Source organism: Xyrauchen texanus, chromosome 23, assembly GCF_025860055.1.
Source record: "Xyrauchen texanus isolate HMW12.3.18 chromosome 23, RBS_HiC_50CHRs, whole genome shotgun sequence".
NCBI lineage: Eukaryota > Metazoa > Chordata > Actinopteri > Cypriniformes > Catostomidae > Xyrauchen > Xyrauchen texanus.
This window is the reverse complement of record NC_068298.1, coordinates 31,493,192-31,513,519: the sequence shown is the minus strand read 5'-3', so window position 1 is coordinate 31,513,519 and position 20,328 is coordinate 31,493,192. Positions and strand designations below refer to the sequence as shown.

General features: G+C 38.5%; 1 protein-coding gene across 2 annotated transcripts in view; it reads left to right on the top strand.

Moving 5' to 3' along the window:
- The window catches only part of LOC127663072 (A disintegrin and metalloproteinase with thrombospondin motifs 2-like), a 269,588-nt gene that overhangs the window by 180,624 nt on the left and 68,636 nt on the right, over positions 1-20,328 (top strand). For both annotated transcript variants that reach the window (XM_052154488.1, XM_052154489.1), the window contains exon 4: positions 20,011-20,210. In XM_052154488.1, the coding sequence (XP_052010448.1) occupies positions 20,011-20,210 (200 nt within the window). The remainder of the gene's footprint in view (positions 1-20,010; positions 20,211-20,328) is intronic.

Below are 20,328 nucleotides of genomic sequence, written 5' to 3'. Positions count from 1 at the left end.
TAGTACAAATTATGCATGTAAACAATAAACATGTAACAAAATCTAATATATTGTAACCCGGACACACACACACACACAAGATGAGACAGTCACAATGTAAGTCTAAAACTGCTTTTATTGATAACAATAAAAGCAGGCAAAAGTACAAACGGGCAAATCCAGTGAAGAGGTGTCAAGGGAAGCGTAGGGTCAAAAGCCGGGGAATCAAAGAGAGTAAAGGGGGCAAATCCGGGAGAGTAGTCGAGGGGAGCGAGGGTCAAAGCCGGGGTAAACAGGATCGAGAGGCGGGTAAACTAACAAAGGGAGTAGACAGGGGTACTAGGGGAACGAGGAGCTGGCAAGCTAAGGGGGTAATCAAGAGGAGTTCAAGAGGAGATCAAAACTAGACGAGACTAGCGGGGGCAAAGACACGGGAAACTAAATACAATAACCAACACCCGTGAAACGGATGTGCTGTGGTATTTATAGGGGAAGGTGCAGGTGTAAACAATGAAAGGTGATGAGACGAGTGCAGGTGAAACGAATAAAGGGGTGATAGAGACGAGTGCAGGTGGTCATAATGTTCTGGCCATTGGGAGCGAGCATGTGAGCCTGAGGAGGGAGACCTGCTATGAGCATGAGAGCTCGTAGGAGCAAAACGAGCGTGGAAGCTCGAGGGAGCAAAACGAGCGTGCGAGCTCGAGGGGGCGGAACGAGCGTGGAAGCTCGAGGGGGCGGAACGAGCATGGAAGCTCGAGGGGGCGGAGCGAGGGAGCGGGGTCGTGACATATATTTTGGTGTGGTGAGCAATAGACAGACACAGTGGGTGTGGCATCAAACCTCGGAGAGGCATTTATTGAAAATTATATTAAACAAAATGTCCAAAAAATGGGAATAAATACTGTCCAGGGGGAATGGTGATCCTTGTGGTGAAACAGTGCTCCGTGACAGCTGGTGAAGTGTCCATGGATTGGCCCAGGTCTCCCGGACTCCCTCCCCTAATTGGTATGAGGAATGTGGGGTGGTGGCATCCTTGGCGGACTATCTTCCCAGGCCTGCAGAAGGTGAGGGGAAGGCGGCCCGGCCTGTAGCCCATCGGCCACAACGCATTATGTCCTCCCCGGCAACGCATCTAATTTTCACCGGGGGTCCAAGGAGTGGGTGTGGCGATGCATCTAAATATGGAGAAGAGAAGCTGGCTTCCCGAGAAGAGGTGTGCGCTACTTTATTTGGCAAAACATACATCATGTGTACCTTGTTCCACCCTGCTGCCTCTTCTCTCTCCTGCCCACTCCCATTGTGAGCCTGGCTAAAAGATGCTCTCAGAGGTGGGGTGATGATGACGAGAGAGAGGGGCGGGTCGTTACGCCACAATTTGCAATTTAATATCAATTTATTGATGAAAATATGGATTTGTTCATTTTAAAAAGCTAAAATGTGGCCAAAATGATGAAAAACAATTAAAATATAATTAAAAAAAATAAAAAATTAATTAAAAAAAATAAATAAATAAATAATAATAAAAAAAAAAATATATATATATATATATATATATATATATATATATATATATATATATATATATATATATATATATATATTTACCTTGTTAGAAGGTCCCCTGTATTATTATAATTATTATATGGGAGATCATTTTTGTAATCTTGTAATATGTAAGCAAAGTGGACATTATAACAGAAATATACCCATATGAATCTATATCGAATCGGAATTGGAATCAGAATTGAATTGAATCGAATTGAGAGCTTGTGTATCGGAATCAAATCAAAACTGGAAATATGTATTAATATCCAGCCCTAACTATGATAAAGGGATACATGATTCTTTAAGGGTAAGAACTGGCATCTGAATTGTTATTATGGAAAAGATGCCACCCATCAGACATAACCTTTCTAGTGCTTACAGCACAACTTCACTGCCATGGTTACCACTTCTTGTGAGAGTAGCGTGATCTTTGCCTAGGGTCTTTGTAACTTCTAACTTCTTTTAGTCTTTACAACTCTTATGATGACAGACAAATTGGGACAAAAGAACAAGAGCATATTTTATGCAAGTGTTGAGAGCAGAGTGCAGTGTGACCCTGAAACAGCATTCAGCTTTAGCTCCACTCTGATTACCTCCCTTCCTTACTGTCTCAAACACACAAGCAACAATAAATCACCCCCTTCAGAAGCAATGCTAGCTCACAACTGCCCAGACTCTCTCTGCTACAGCAATATTTGCCCAGTGGTAATTGAAGCCACTTCCACTACATTCACTCCCTTTAACATCCAGGTGGATGCTGCACACTGGTGGTGTTTGAGGAGAGTCCCCTGTTTAATGTGTAAAACTATTTGAATGTAGTGTCAGAAAAGCGCTATATAAATTTAACGTTCATTTATTCTTTCATTCATTAACATGTTGAGTTTCTGGGCACCCAAACGTTTAGCAAGGCAAAGAGGGAATGGCTTGTTAGCATAGTTCTCTAGTTAGCAGAGTGGCCTTGTTTGTAGTCTTTCTTAATACGCATCATATTTTTTATACATAATAATATTGTTATAATATATGTACAGTATGATTGTCATTTTAATGTGTTAATATACAGTACATGCAGGTGTACAGGCAACAAACCACACTTACTGACAGCAGAAGGCACAAGATAAGGGCACATTCTTGCATTCAATCTTCAAACACAGATGGATGGAGTGCAACTCTGAATTTAGAGGTGTCGATACATGTTCTTCTAAGTTTCAAACTATGTATAACTTGACACAGCACCTTAAAAATACTGTGTTTATGATGTGACACAATCAAAGTGAGGTCTATGCTCCAAATGTGTCCGTCTGACATACATAGATGTGTCATTAGAAAGGCATACATAGATGTGTCATTATAATGTGTCATTATAACAAGTCTACCTCAGACAGACTGACAAATTCAATTTCAAAAAGGATTACTGTGTTACTGTTGGCCAGTGATAACCTTATGTCCAATGAAAAATAATAAAACAATATATTAATAATATATTATAATATATTTGTCTGCACCGGGTGTTTTACTTAATGTGACGACTTGAGGCTTTCTATACTGGACGGATCGAAACAAACATTTTAAACCATTTTATTTGTCTTGTTGGCCGGCATTATGGCAGTGAGTGCAGTGCAAAATGGAATGTGGCTTCTGTCTACTGACGCAGATTGTGTGTCACGACACATCCAGCTTCAGGGTTCCAGCGGATCTTAAAATGTCTTAAATTCATTTTTCCAAAATGTAAGATCATAAAAAGTCTTTAATATCTTAAATGATACAACAAAAGTCTTAAATATAATTTATAAAGGTCTTACATTTTGGGATGGAATACAGGAACCTTGATATGACCAAGTGTGATTATCAAACTTCAAAGGTTATGATCTGATTAAATAAATGCATGCGCTACATCCTTGTAAAGGGATCAATGGAAAGGAGGAGGCGAGAACCGGCTTGACGATATAAATAATGGTTTAATGATAAACTTAAAAGACAACATAAACACACACATGACGGACATGTCCATTAATGATCTCTCTCTCCCGCACTATCCTCTGCAGTCGACCTTTATCCCTCACGGTGGCTTAATTAGCCTAATACGGGACCGGGTGTGTAGTCCTTCAGAGTGAAAACGCGGCAAAATTTTCTCCAAGCACACAGGGCTTGTGAGTACTTTCTGCTGTTTCAGAGCAGTTCACAATTATTTGGCCATATCGGAAATGTATGACAAGCGATTACAAATGATCAGCTGTTGATGATGATATAGTTTTGATGAAATATAACAATGTTTACTTTTAATTGTTTATATTGTAATACGTTATAATATGTTATAAATATAATTGTAATAGTGCACATTATATTTCCCTTATCTGTTGGAGTGCATACATTTCAAAATAAGAGTCCCAGGTGTATTTCAGGCTTTAAAGTTAAAAGTTTCATGCTATGAATCAAATCTCATATCTCATATTGTTTTTTGGTTGCATCATAAACTACAACTGGAATTTAAATAAATTTGAACGCTTGTAGCCTCTGTCTGGCCCTTTATCTTTCTCGCACCAAAAGTAATTGTGTTGCTTCAAAAGACATTCATTTAACAGTTGGTGTCATGTGGATGATGTTTATGATAACTGTCTGTGATTTTTGGAGATTTAAAAGAGAAATCTACATTCACTTGCATTTTAAGAACCTACTGAGCTATTTTTGTATTTTTCTTCAAATGTGTTCTGATTAAGAAAGAAAGTCATACACACCAGGGATATCATGAGGGTGAGTTAATAATGAAAGAATTTTCATTTTTGGGTGAACTATTCCTTTAAGCACTTTGCTCAAGGGCAAAATGGGGTATTCTCTATTTCCTGGAATAGCAAGAATCATAACTAGGATCTTTGTGTTAGCAGCCAAGAGTGTTTACTATTAGGCTTCCACTACCCCAGGATGGACAATGTTTGCCACCGTAGTGGCTTCATAAGTGTTTTAAGGGCATGAACCAGTGGGTTTGTGTTTTAATTGTAAACAAGTTTAGGTAAAAGTATAATTCACACCTGGAATGTTGAATATATTCAAATTGAGCTTATGGACAGATACATTATGATTATACATTATGAAGTCAAAGCATTTACAAAGCAAGGTGCTTGAGAAATAAGCAGTGTATTCATATGGACAGCAAAAGCTCAAGATATATCTTTTTCTCAAGATGTTTTTTGCCCCTTTGTACATCAAATCAGTCATTACTTGAAGCAGCTGTCAGTGTTGCTTGTTGGGTTTTTTCAGTGGAGAGCACAGGTTACTTTTAATAAATATATGAGATTGGCAGCTGTGAATATTAGAGAGCATCAACACTGCTGTGTAAGTCACAGTGTTACTTTAAAGGGTCTAGTTTTAATTGCCCTGCAGAGATTAATGAAGTTGTAAACTGAACTAAACTAAGTTAGTTTTCATTTCTGTACAATCACAGCACAGTTTCACCCAAGGCAAGTTGCCAAATCCATTAGCACATGGTTACAACTGCTAGTTGTGCAGACTGACAGTGCTGAATGATGTTTGTGTTACTTGTGTTGGCTTTTACACTGTGGCTATGGTGAGTAAACCATCCTAATACAAAACTAGTGTTACAGCTGTAACAGTCTAACTAACAAGCTAATTTATGTGTAGTACAAGCAACACAAAAGTGTGCCTTCTGTGCTCACAATGGTCCACACACATTTTTATTGAATGATGTACAACTGGTCTACAGTTCTTCCCTTTCAACACATACACATGCACACACTGGAGCTTTTTGCAGACCAATCAGTAACCCTGTCATTATAAATGATATAAAATTATGTCATCAATTTATAAGCAGTATCAGTCACAATATTCTCTATGTTTGCTGTACGAACTGTACGAACAGTTCCATGTTGCCAGGTTCTCATTGTATGTTTTTTCTTCAAACTTAGATGTAGGTTACCCACACCTTAATGTGTGCTGCTGTTGTGATAATGTAAGTGATAATGCTTTTGAGTAATTGTGTAACTATTTACTCATCTCACGATTCAGTTTGTTGAAGCCAGAATCATGACTTGAAAAAAAAGTGGGAGTGCAAGAACTAAATTACTAATGAAAATAAAATGACTATTAACAACACAATTCTTTTTGGCTCTATATATATATATATATATATAAATCGCTTGAGTAAGTAGCCCGGTTAATATATAAAAATGTATTATTATTACACGAGAGCTCACATTTTCATGAGCATCCGGTTGACGTGTGCGCACTGATCATGTCACCAGTCTGGAGCTCGCGTTTCATGGGATGCCCGGTTGACATGCTTGCACTGATCCTATCACTGGTCTGGTGCTCACGATCGCAGGAAGCTCAGTTGACACACGCTTATGGATAGCAGAGCTCAATTTGGGTTCACAGACCCTGCGCACATCCTTGCCCCATGTGAAAAGCATATTTAGCGTTCATAAAATGAAATTAATGTAATATGGTTGGTTGACGGAAAGGCCTACGGACATGGCTTACATGAGAGTAATCATTTTTTTCTCCCCTTTACATACTATAAAGCATCAAAAAAATTGGCATTTCATTTAGGTGTGCAAGCTTACATTTTGGGTGGCAGTTGCACACCCTGGCACACCTGTGGCTATACCACTGTTATACAGTGTATAGAAGATAAATAAGGCAATATCATTAAACCTCTAAACTTAAATTTTCCTGTGCAGTCAGCAAACCGCTCTCATGCTTCAAACGGACGCTCAATCCCTTGAGCTGAATAGGCACATCTCTCTCCCGCTCCTCTATTACATTCGCTTCTCTGTTCAGTAAAAGCTTTTTAATAAGAAAACATGGAGTAATTATGCAAAGTATAATTGAATCAGAGTTTTTCATTAAAACAGTTTGAACTGATTAATGGCAATAAATTGACCTTGTGAACATTAACCCCATTTTTGCTATTGAAGTTTATATCAAAGACACTTATAAATTTCAGTCATGACAACTCTGAAAGATTTGCATGTTAATGTGGATATGACATATTGATAGGATATTGGTTTTGGTCAACTATATCTGCTAACACTGCTGCAGAGCAAGTACAGAGACTTGCAACTGCTATATACAAATACATACCGAGTTAGCATGTGTACATGCTGCTGCTGCACAATTAGACATAACACAATATACAGGTGAAACTCGAAAAATTAGAATATCGTGCAAAAGGTAATTAATTTCAGTAATTCAACTTAAAAGGTGAAACTAATATATTATATAGACTCATTACAAGCAAAGTAAGATATTTCAAGCCTTTATTTGATATAATTTTGATGATTATGGCTTACAGCTTATGAAAACCCCAAATTCAGAATCTCAGAAAATTTGAATATTACATGAAATCAATAAAAAAAGGATTTTAAATACAGAAATGTCGGCCCTCTGAAAAGTATAATCATGCATATGTACTCAGTACTTGGTTTGGGCCCCTTTTGCATTAATTACTGCCTCAGTGCGGCGTGGCATGGATGCTATCAGCCTGTGGCACTGCTGAGGTGTTATGGAAGACCAAGATGCTTCAATAACGGCCTTCAGCTCTTCTGCATTGTTTGGTCTCATGTCTCTCATCTTTCTCTTAGCAATGCCCCATAGATTCTCTATGGGGTTCAGGTCAGGCGAGTTTGCTGGCCAATCAAGCACAGTAATACCATGGTCATTGAACCAGGTTTTGGTACTTTTGGCAGTGTGGGCAGGTGCCAAGTCCTGCTGGAAAATGAAGTCAGCATCTCCATAAAGCTTGTCTGCTGAAGGAAGCATGAAGTGCTCTAAAATGTCCCGGTAGACGGCTGCGTTGACTCTGGACTTAATAAAGCACAGTGGACCTACACCAGCCGATGACATGGCTCCCCAAACCAACACAGACTGTGGAAACTTCACACTGGACTTCAAGCATCTTGGATTGTGTGCCTCTCCATTCTTCCTCCAGACTCTGGGACCTTGGTTTCCAAATGAGATGCAAAATTTGCTCTCATCAGAAAAGAGGACTTTGGACCACTGAGCAACAGACCAGTTCTTTTTTTCTTTAGCCCAGGTAAGACGTTTGACATTTGAAGCCCATGTCCAGGACCCGTCTGTGTGTGGTGGCTCTTGATGCAGTAACTCCAGCCTCAGTCCACTCCTTGTGAAGCTCCCCACACATTTGAATGGCCTTTTCCTGACAATCCTCTCCAGGCTACGGTCATCCCTGCTGCTTGTGCACCTTTTTCTTCCACACTTTTCCCTTCCACTTAACTTTCTATTAATGTGCTTTGATACAGCACTTTGAGAACATCCAACTTCTTTTGCAATTACCTTTTGAGGCTTTCCCTCCTTGTGGAGGGTGTCAATGATGGTTTTCTGCACAACTGTCAGGTCAGCAGTCTTCCCCATGATTGTGAATTCAACTGAACCAGACTGAGAGACCATTTAAAGGCTCAGGAACCCTTTGCAGGTGTTTAGCTGATTAGAGTGTGACACTTTGAGCCTACAATACTGAACCTTTTCACAATATTCAAATTTTCTGAGATTCTGAATTTGGGGTTTTCCTAAGCTGTAAGCCATCCATCCATCCATCCATCCATCGTCAACCGCTTATCCTGTGTACAGGGTCGCGGGGGGCTGGAGCCTATCCCAGCTAGCTGTAAGCCATAATCATCAAAATTATATCAAATAAAGGCTTGAAATATCTTACTTTGCTTGTAATGAGTCTATATAATATATTAGTTTCACCTTTTAAGTTGAATTACTGAAATTAATGAACTTTTGCACAATATTCAAATTTTTCGAGTTTCACCTGTATTCTGTATCGAGCATGTATGACATGCTGCTGTACAAATAAACATTATAAATATCCCCTCAACAAATCAGGGAAGCTGCACAAATGCATAAACACAAACACAAAACACAACCCCCAACCAAGTAGATCTATCGCCAAGACGTGTGTACCACTGCTTCTATGAAGAGTCATGTGCACTGAGTGTATACTAGCTAGGTGTGCCTTGTTTAAAGTTTAATTGTGCCCCGTTTAATTACCTTTGCATTAAATCTTAGCCTCCAACAAAGTGCTGGCAGTGTCAGGAATTTGCTTTGCATTTGTGCAGTGGAGATTGGGACCAAAGTTTTGGCTATGATGTGTTTTGTGCAGTCTAATATAATGTCACACAATGTACCATGTCTTTTATCAAAGATCACTTTGGACATACAGGTATCATACAGTCTGACAAGCAAAAGTCGTTAAGTACCATAAAAATCATACAGTATGCACACTGCTTAAGCTGTGGTCACAAACTGGAGCTGTGCATGTATTTGTTGATGCATATTTTTGTTTATTTGATGAGTTTATTGTGTGCTGTCAGGAATGTCCTGTGATGTGAACATTTATATTTCTCGATGATGCCACGAACATATGCTCAGTAAATCATACACTCATGCACACACGCCCTAACTCACACACACACACAAATACTCATTTCAAGATTTAAAGGGCTATGGGCACACTGTCTCTCTCACACACACATGTGCACATGCAGAGACCTAAAGGCAATTTTCACCAGCACCGTAGTGAGACCCACTTTATTATAATTGGGTAGAGAATGACGGCCAAGCTCCTTCAGAACAAGAAGAGTGGGATCTGATTTCTCCATCTCCTCTTTCTTTACACGCTTCCCTGCCATTCATAGCATTCCATCACGAATAGCAGGGGGAGAGGAAGCTTTCTCATTATTTGACATTTCTGGGGCTGTGCGCTTTGGCTTCTGGGTAGACGTTTTAGATCTTGAGTTAGCACATGTTCGCTACGTGGCTGGTTTAATTGCGGAGTTTGTGCACCGTATTGTCGGAACAACTGTATTGTCAGAACTAATACACAGGCCATTTGTTTGCTGTCAATGTCGGCTGCACTTTCCTGCATCGCTGCTTTGTTTTTCTGTGTTTAATGAAATCATTTGGGTCATTCACTTTATGGAGACCTTTTGTGAACCGCTATAGTGGTTGACCTAACTGTGCTCTGTGAGAACTTTCTATTGAAGGTCCCTAATCCCAGTGATAGTGGGACAATGAGAAATAATTTATACTTTCATGATGGAGAAATATGTTTGAAGTAAATATAATGAGGTCTCAAAGTCTGACACAAAACATGCCACATGCAAAGAGACAGATAATGTAATAGTGTGTGTTTATTTTTGTGCTTAAAGGAGGGAAATAAACATTCCAAAACCATATGCTGAAACACAAAGGATCATTTTTGAAGAATTTTATGCGGCTCTTTTCCATAATGATCACAGCTGTCAAGCTTTAACACCATACGACTCGTGCACCTTCTGATTCCATATGACTTAGTGTTTTGTGTGAGGAACAGACAATTTAGGTCATTCATTTTATATTACAGGTTATTGCCATACATTTTCTGTTATTTTTATTGCATAAATAAATATGGAATGAGTATCCAAAGTTGTGCACTGGCATTTCCTTTCTAAAAATTATGTGTTGAATAGGATGCTAGCCAAAATTTGATGGCTGTATTGTATTGATTTGTAATTTTGTTCATTGATTGGTTGGTCTAAAAGTTTTTCCATTTTGTATGAGCCAAGTCGTGCAATTTCTTATGATTTTGCTATCTTGTTTCAACTATTATTATGTTGGTCCTGTAGTAGCTGCCCTCATCTACTGTAGAATTAATGCCAGAAACGTACTTTTCGCAAGTACACAAACACAGACGCAAGCTCATGGCGAATGCATTTCCAACATGCGATGCAGTTGAACATCCAGTATTTAACATGCATTCTAGCATTAACATGGTGATAAGAAACCTCATTACTCAAGGGGGCAATAGAGTTACCTTCAAAAAGTTTCATTAAACTGGATGTGTTGCTATTCTGGTAAGTTGCCATAAATACTGTATATTGACTTTAACTTACTTAGTCTGCAGTATTATCTTCAAAATGTTGTTCCGCCACTAAAGTAGTTGGCTTGAAAGAGAAAACTCACCGTAGAAGTAGATAGTTCAAACTAATGTTGACTAATGGCTACAAACAAGGTTACAGTGATGAGACAAGTAACTGCTACCTCTTTTATAGGGCACTATTGCAGTTCTTGGGACAGTTAGGAAACTGCCCTGTAGTTTATATGACAAAGTAATTTGATTTGTTTATTGTTTAATGCCATTACAGCTTGATCATTAATTTATCACAGGTCTTAAGTAAAGCTTGCTCTCTCTCTCGCTCTCTCTCGCTCTCTCTCTCTCTCTCTCTCTCTCTCTCTCTCTCTCTCTCTCTCTCTCTCTCTCTCTCTCTCTCTCTGTACTGTACGCTGTTGGATTAGAGGACATTACCTGTGCAATGAAATGAGGAGAATTAAATAACACTCAGTGTTGTGTTCAGATTGGAAACATGGAAAAATAACCCTCTTTGAAGGCTGTTATTGAAATTTATCAGAGAAAGATAAGCCTCAACATTCCCCCTGTCTGTTTGCCCTTGGTACACATTCAGTGCTGACTCTGTCCAAACAATATAACCGTCCTGCCTCCTGTAGAAAAACATATCCTTCTTCTGTGGAGCAAAAATGCAGAAATGGTGTAGAATGTTCTCATCGCTCTTTTTCATTCAATTACAAAGAATTAGGACTGAACCTTTGAGGCTTCAGACGTGCCAAATGTTCTTGAATGTCAAGATTTCAGAAGACTTGGAATAGTGCACACAAAGTGTATGGGCCACTTTTATCACTTTTATGGTGCTTTTACGTCCTTCTTGAAGCTTGAAAACTCCTGTCTCCATGTACTGTATTTTTATTGAAAAGAGCAACTAGTACATTCTTCAAAAAACAGCTTTTTACTGAACTGACGTTTTACATATGAGAGAACTCATACTGTATGAACAAAATAAGGATGGCTAAATTATGACATCATTTTCATTTTTGGGCGAACTATCCCTTCAATACTTCAATATCATATGAGTTGGATAGCAATGCTTGCAAGAGTATGCACAGTAATCAGAGACTGGATTAAACAGTGTGTCTGAACATCCGATTCCCTCTAAGGATTCAGAGAAATGGCAGTCCAGATTTGTTCAGGCAGTACCATGGGAATGACACACCGGACATCTGCTCTGGTGTGGCAATCCGCCACAGATAATCCCATTAAAATGGCAGTTTATTAAAATGGGAAAACACAAGAAGGGAAACTGTGCTTCCTTTTGCTATCTGAGGAATATACAGTTACAGAGGGATGAGAGAGAGTGTAATTGATTAATGATGGAGCCTGCCAATGGGTTCCAAGAGATAACATGGATCTAATGAATGACAACATTGCATAGAATGAATATACACTGTATAAATTAATTATGTTGAATGTTAGAAATGTTCAAGATTCAGTACAAGTTAAGCTCAATCAACAGCATTTGTGGCATAATGTTGATTACCACATACAGTCTGACATACAAAAGCGTATTCTAACAGCTGTAACCATAGTGACAGTGACCAAGGTAAATATCAAATATGACGATGTCTGTAACACCGGAATGTCTTATAACAATTGATGCTGCATTATTAAATAAACAAATCCAATCAAGGCAGTTCATCCATCAGATCATAATTAACCGAAAGCAGCTTTGAATGCCTTTTTACCGCGTGCAGAGCGCAAATTTTGTGTTGCGCTGTTCGTGCCTGTGAGCAGCCAGTGGAAAACAGCGGCTGAATCTTTGGATGATGCTCCGCTTATATGTCCGTCTTCGTGAGTTAACAAAACCACACATAAACACAAAAGACACACACGTATACAGTGCAGCATGGCTCTCACTGTACATAACGTAACTAACAACTAGTTTTCCTGTGCAGTTCCATTCACACAGCACAGGTTTGCTGAGAATGAGGTTGTGAGACCTGAAAATTTGCAAGTGTCAGTTTAGTTATAGAATGCAGTTGTCACTCTTGTAAATAACTGAAATGTGTATGAACGTAGCCATATTAAACATTCAAAACAGGTCTGACATCCATATTATTCTGCTGTGTGAATGTGGCCTAAATGGATTGTATGCAATGAATTACAAGAATATAATTATTTCTATGTCAGTGACACACTTCTTTTATACGCATAGAAAATTAGAGATAGAGTGATTCTCATCAGGATTGAATGTACGTTAAATCATAGTGAGTATGAGTATTATTAATCAATTTCATCTATTGACACACAATTTATGGCTAGTATTAACAGTGATTGTATTGGCATGCACTTCACTTGTACTGGTCAATTCTAATTTATTGAAACATTAAAAAATTCTGCCAAAAATATTTCTAAATTCAAATTACACTTAAAAAACAATCCTACGAAATCCAAACATTTTACCCTCTTTTACTTCTTCCACCAGCCCCTTTTACAGTGACTTAAAAATCATTCTACACAACAGGTGGAAAATTACAATGCAAATTAGATCATAAATACAATTGTAAATAAAATAAACCTTGACCTGTAGATAATTTAACACAAATCACATATTGTTGTTTAATAAATGGCTACTACTGTGATTGTCAGTGACATAATTTGAAGTTCCACTTTATTTTCGGAATTTGGAAATTAAGTTTATTACCTGCTGCTGGTGGAATCTCCAAACTGCAAAAGTAGGAACTGAATTTAGACTTTGCACTGAGAAAAGTGGTGATTTGAAACATCTTATAGCAATGACATATTTCTCAGTAAAAATAGCAACTTGCGCTTTGCACAACTTAATTAACATACAGTACACCCACAGTTTGCGTGCATACACACACAGGTAGCGCAAACTGTCCAGTCCATCTGCGGAGCGATTCATTTTGAGGAATTATGCTTCATATTCTCAAAATCTTTTATAGCAACGCAATATCTTTCTTATTCAAAATAAAACTCATATATAATTTTCTTATGCAAACAAATGTATATCTTAATTTGAAAAGGTCCTGTCATTGTTCCATAGGTTTGCTTAATTAAATATATAACTGGCTGATGAAATTCTGTAAATCATAACTGATATATATCCACCTTCACTCTTCACTTCTAGCCATGATCATTTGCATACATATTGTCTCACACCTTTTTTTTTTTCTCCAACCGCTCTATTCAAGACCTTTTTTACAATCTTCTTGCAATCGTGATGGCATGTGTGTGGCAGCTAACTGAAATAATTTAATCTCAGTATCAAACCGGTGGAGTATATCATCAAACCGCAGTTGTATCAGTCATTATCTGATGCTGTTTAAAACGCCTTTTTCCTTACATGGAAGAGCTTGGACTTTTTTCATTCAAAGAGAAAGTAAAGAACATGAAATCAAATTGTTAGCAGACATTATGCTTAAAAAACAGTTCTAGGAAAACTGATAAAAAATAAAGATGATTTTGCAGTCAGTGATGTATCCAAATGTCCAAAATCCTCTTTATAATGAAAATGTCCCTCCTTCAACCCCACCTTTGATTAGCAATAGCAAGTAGCAAATCATAGTTTAAGGCTGTGATCGGCTTCTTAAAAAAATCAGACGAGGCTTTCAATATATTCAACTTCATTGTCAACATGGGAAAGAAGACGTCTAGGTTACGGATGTAACCTCTGTTCCCTGATGGAGGGAACGAGACGTTGTGTCGAAGAAGCGATACTAGGGGTCTCTTTTGAGAGCATTTTGCATCTCTGATCTATGAGAAAAGACGTTATCTCGGTTCAGCGACGTGGCCGGGAAGACACAACCTCTCGTTCCCTCCATCAGGGAACGGAGGTTACATCCGTAACCTAGATGTTCCCCGTCTGTCTCTCAATTCAGTCTATTTTTTCAGTCTATTATGATGGGCTTCAGAGGATTAACTGATGCCAACTCCAACCATAAGACATGGGATACTTCATATGCCATTGTCTGAACCTTGGATTTAGGATGGACCACACCGAACCTCACCGAAAGTACCGGCCAGGTTGAACTGCGTTTCAAATCCCTGATCTCTGCCTGCATCACCCCGGTCTATTGATGGACTACGATCTTGAAATGGAATGCATAGACTAACAATTGCCAACAAAAGCCTTCATCAGCCAATTAACAAGGATGATTGCATCTATGTGAACTTCTGCAGTTAATCCAGGATGGACTTCAAAGACATTGGTCATTAATCTTACAGTTCAAACAAAATCGATGTTTAAACACTGACCCTTAACACTTACTTAGTTTAATAATTTTAAACCATGACTTTAACTATACATAATTAATATTTACATTATATTCCAGTGTCCAGTCTGTGCCCTTTAGACTTATGTCCACCGTACTAGCCAGTGGCATATGTCAGGGCAACTAATAGTTTGCCATGGGAGCCGCAACTGGGGGGCGGCCACCTCCAAGCAGACTATGTTGCATTGGGTGAGGGATGCTATTGCCCTGGCCTACGAGGCGCTCGGTCAAGCTTCGCCAGTAGGTCTCAGGGCTCACTCCACCAGAGGGGTCACCTCCTCTAAAGCATTGGTTAGAGGGGTCCCCCTCTTATGTCGCTTCTCGACATAAGTAAACAATTACTAAGTGCACCTTAATAAAGCACTAAACATTCAAATAACGTTGCATAATCATTGACTTCCATCTACTGCTTTGATGTTGGCACACCCCTTCCAACATCGCAACTCAAAAATCATTGCAAATTCAGTTTCTCAGTAGGAAACATGACTTGTTTGGTCAATGTAATACACCTCAAAATTTCAATATTTTTGACTCCACTTGAAGTGCACATTTATCACACTTCTACTAATAGGAGCATTAGTACTTCTTGTAATAACATTGTCAATTTACTTACTACATACTAAACATTAGTGCATTGTAGGCATTAATATAGAGCTTAATCAAAAGGCATACTTTATTACCGTTGGAGATGATTTAGTTACTGATATCATTACCAGGTCTCTATAGCCTGGTCCTAAAGGCTTAATTTGATCTTGGCTTTTACAACACACCATTAAAGATTAAAAGCTTGAAAGAGAGAGCATTAGTCGAGCACTGGCTGTTAGAAAATGTGTGTTGATCAGATTTCCCTAAGGTTACGATACCCTTCCTCAAAAACACAGAAAGGCTGGCTTTTACATCTGCTGCATGTACACACGTTTTCACACTCTAATGGCAACCACAATTCTGACAATATTCACCCTTTGCTGTATTGAAAGCACTACAAGTACACATTATATTATGTTTTACCTTTTTTTAAATGTACAGTAATTACAACTTTTTGTAACATGCTCCAAAAAGTTGGGACAGTCGAGTGTTTACCACAGTGAAACATCACCATTTCTTATAATAACACTTATTAAGCATTTATGCACAGAAGACAGAAGTTTGTTAAGTTTAGAAAGTGGAATTTTCCCCCATTCATCCATTATGCAGTTCTTCGGCTGCACAATTGTATGGGGTTCCATTGCCATATGGTGTGCTTCATAATGCGCCACATATTCTCAATTGGAGACAGGTCAGGACTGCAGACAGGCCAATGTAGCACCCACACTCTCTGCTTACACAGCCATAAACTTGAAATCTTGCCAGTATATGGTTTGAAGTTGTCCTGCTGGAAAATGCAAGGAAGTTTCTGGAAAAAACAGTGCTGGATGACAGCATATGTTGCTACAAAATGTGTACATCTCTGTCTGCATTAATGGTGCCCTCACAGATGTGCAAGTTACCCATGCCATGACACACCCCTGGCCCATACAGGTACTGGCTTTTGTACCTTACGCTGATCACAGCTTGGATGGTCCATTTCATCTTTGAAACACGACGGCTCTGTTTTTCAAAAACTATTCGAAATGTGGACTCGTTGGACCAAAAAACACGGTTCCACTGTTCTACTCTCCATCTAAAATGAGACTGAGCCCAGAGAAGTTGGCAGCGCTTCTGGACAGTGTTGATGTAGGGCTTCTGCTTTGCATATTAAAGTCTTAACTTACATCTGTTGATGCAGCATTGAATGGTATCGACTAACAAAGGTTTACCAAAGTAATCCCAAGCCCATGTTCCTGATATTCTTTAAAAATCGATGATGTTTTTAAGACAGTGATATCTGCGGTATCAGAGATCACGTGCATTCAGAAGTGGTCTTGTCCTTTACACACCGAGATTTGACCAGATTCCTTTAATCTTTTAACTAAATTATGCACTGTAGAAGGTGAAATGCCCAAAATCCTTCCAATTTGTCTTGGGGGAACTTTGTTCTCAAAGTGCTGGATTATTTGCTGAAACATCTGTTGGCAAATTGACAAGTCTCGACCGATCCTTGCTCTTGAAGATTTAGGCTGTTTTTGAAGGCTCCTTATATACTTTGATATGATTTCCTCATCTGTTTTAACATATCCTGTTTCACATCACCTTGTTATTTCAATTTGTCTCAACTTTTTTGGAGCATGTTGCAATCATCTGATTTGAAATTACTGTACATAAAATAAAAAAATTTTAAAATGAAATTTGCAAGGTAAAACATTTGTGATATATCTATGAATATAATTACAAATCACTCCTTTTTGTTTTTATTAGCATTTTTCATTCTGTCTCAACGTTTTTGTAATTGGGGTTGTAAAAACTCTGTCTGACATCACCGGCGTACAACCAATGCACAAGCTGTTTGCACACAGGTTCCTTAGTTGCATGTTGTGCATGTCGCAGACAATGATATTTAAAGAATATTTTTTACTCATGTTGTGAAGATTTTCTAGATATACTTAAGTGCTTTAAAAAACACACACATACACACACACACACACACACACACACACACACACACACACACACACACACACACACAGAGTGTGTTTACTGACGACACGTTTCTTAACATAGTGTTGCAAAATGCTCTTACAGAGGTCACACATAAAGCTAGAGTCAATAATCTAGAAGTGAATGACCACATTCTTGTCTCTGTTTCAGGAGAATAGTTGACTAACAGAATGCCAAATGTTTGTGTTCGGGTGTACGTGCATATTTGTTTGTTAAGTTTATGTGCATGTGTTTGTGTCTGGGGTCACGTCTTGGTCTTCACCAAAGAGGGTTATATTATCTCGAGAGAGCTGTATATTAGCATTCCCATTCATCTCAATGGCAGTAGTTCAGGTAAGACATAATCCCTGAAAATATGGCATTTGAAATCTGCCATCTTTGCTCATGTGCTCTCAATTCTGCTTCCAGTTTTTTGATACTCAAGGCATAAAACTCTACATTGTCATCCTGATAGGTCTTTTGATATGTAATCTGTTAAATCAAACAGCTCACATGATGCAGCTGATCTTTGAGGTGTAATCTTTTAGCCAATCAACTTGCATACGCACTCTTTGTCTAACATTTAAATAGCCTCAGTTTCTTCCAGGTAGTCTGGTTTCACTGCAGCGCACTGCAATAGTTTTCTGTCTGAAACCCTCCTCCTCCGCTGCACCAATGGTCTAGATCTGTTTCAAAGGGATTGCATGTATGTCTTATTGTGCAACACTAATATGTCCAACATGCTTTATGCAACATGTATTTTACATGTACAATCGTGTGGCATCAGCAGCATGTCCTACGTGTTAAGCACAGCATGTTTGTGTTTGTTTTTAGCAGTCGCAAGTCTTTGTACTTTCTCTGCAGCTGCAGCTATTTAGGCATATCTAGTCTGCCAAAACCAAACCACGGTCGCCAACTTGTTATATCCATTATAACACCTTAAATTTATTCGGATAATTATCATGACTGAACTCTCTTTGGCTAAAGGCACTGCAGGAACCGACAATCCTGGGCTGTAACAAGAAAGGCAGAAGACAGAGAAATCTAAATCTACAAACAGAAACAACAATATCTATGACCAGTAAACACTCTCACACACACACACAAAACATGCAGTTCACAAATGCAATGGAACTTTCACTAACATCGGCATGTAGAATCATAACTGTTCTGCACTCCCATGAAGAAAATCTTTAACCCGAACAATTATATCAATCTTTTCAAATGTCCTACATCTGACCACCCTTCCCCTCTCTCCTTCTCACATTTCTTTCTTCTCTGCCTCTCCCTCATAGGCTCTCTTGACATTTGCAAAGGTTGAAAGACAAAGTAGCTTTGTGTCCTGATAAGGGCGAGAACTCCTCATTCTGAATGTGAATGCTCTCTCATGAGACCAAAGCAGAGTCAGCCATATTTGACAGACAGGTCAATGGGTCATTTTTGGAGGATTTCTGAATGGAACTCAATTATACATATTAAACCAAGATGGCTGCCAATTCATTTTAAAATGAAATTATACACACTCCTGCGCACAAAGGCTGAAGTATGTTACTGCAAAGATCCACAGTTGTTTGCAGGTTTTTTTGTATTTGATAATAGTAATAATAGATAATAATAATGTTTTTCTTTCTTTTTTTATTATTGTTTGGAGTGCATTTTTCTTTTATTAAAATATTCACCCTTTTTTACACAGAATAAGGAAAATGGTAGTGATATTTCTGGAGCAAAAGATCCAAATATTTAAAATATTCACAATTTTATTTTCATCATGTTGTATAGTTGTGTCTTATTTAATGTGAACAAGTCATAGATTTGTTATTGACAGCATAATGTAACTTTCCTTCTACTCTCCTCGGGTTAAAATAACATGGCAGCTCAGCTTCCCAGCATTCAGCTCATCTTCAGCCTCGAGCAGAGTATACTTGAATGTCAACCTGAAGCAGAAATTGCTGTTAAACAGATAACTGTTAATAAAAATAAGATTTCCAATGATTAAATATGTAAACATGAGATTCACACACTGAAAAAATAAATAAATAAAATAATTCTCAATTAGTGTTTTGTCATGTTTTGCAGTAAAAATATCTAACATTAAAAAAGGTGTTCATTGTTTTTGTTATAGAAGCTCTCTGCTAATTTTGTGTGAAGATCTGCTGACACACACTGAAGATAAAGAACACCTGCTGGTGATTGGAAGTTTACAATCCCACAAAACCCTTCACAATAAACAACACCAGCAATGATGTAAAAAACTAAAAACATTTCCTTTGGGTATATTGGAAATGTTCTGTACTTGTCTTCTTGTCTCTGTAGCCCTGTAATAATTTGTTACTGACCCTCTGTGTTAAAGGGATGAATATTGTTCTTACTCTTGGATTATCATCCAACAAGAAAGTGACTGGTGAGCTAATATTAGTCTGCACCGAGTGTTGGTTTACCCATGAGCAGGTTGCCTAGGAAACGTTACATAATTTGAGCATAGAAGATGCCCCCAGCTGATTGGGTAATGGAGACAAGGTGATAGATCTTCCTCAATGTGTTTTCTCCTTCATGTTCCATCTATGCCTGAGGAGGAAATGACCTCATGACACCACATATAGTGTCTTGTGGATTAATAGCTTTCGCTTTACAACACATGATGCTTTTATCTTCAATAATCTGTGTCTAAAGAAGTCTGTATGGGAAGGAAGGCTCCAAATATTTCTATGTTTTGTAGTAATGCTTTAGCTAAATGACAGGTCTAAAGTAAACACCCACTGTGTTTCTCTGCAGGTGCCAATTTGGGTAGGCTGATGGATCTTGAGACCATGTACCAGGGAGTCGAGCGAAGCATTAACCAGAGCCGACGAGCCCGCAGACAGTCCCCCGAACGAGCCTATAACATCGAGGTTTTGCTTGGGGTGGACGACTCCGTGGTGCAGTTTCACGGGCAGCAGCATGTGGAAAAGTACCTCCTCACTCTTATGAACATTGTAAGTGTGCTCCAGCCACCCACACTGCCTGTTTGTTTGGGTTGTCCTTTAGAAAATTCAAAAGAACGATAGAAACTTCCATGTCAACAGCGCAGCAGTTCTACAGGCATAAAACAAC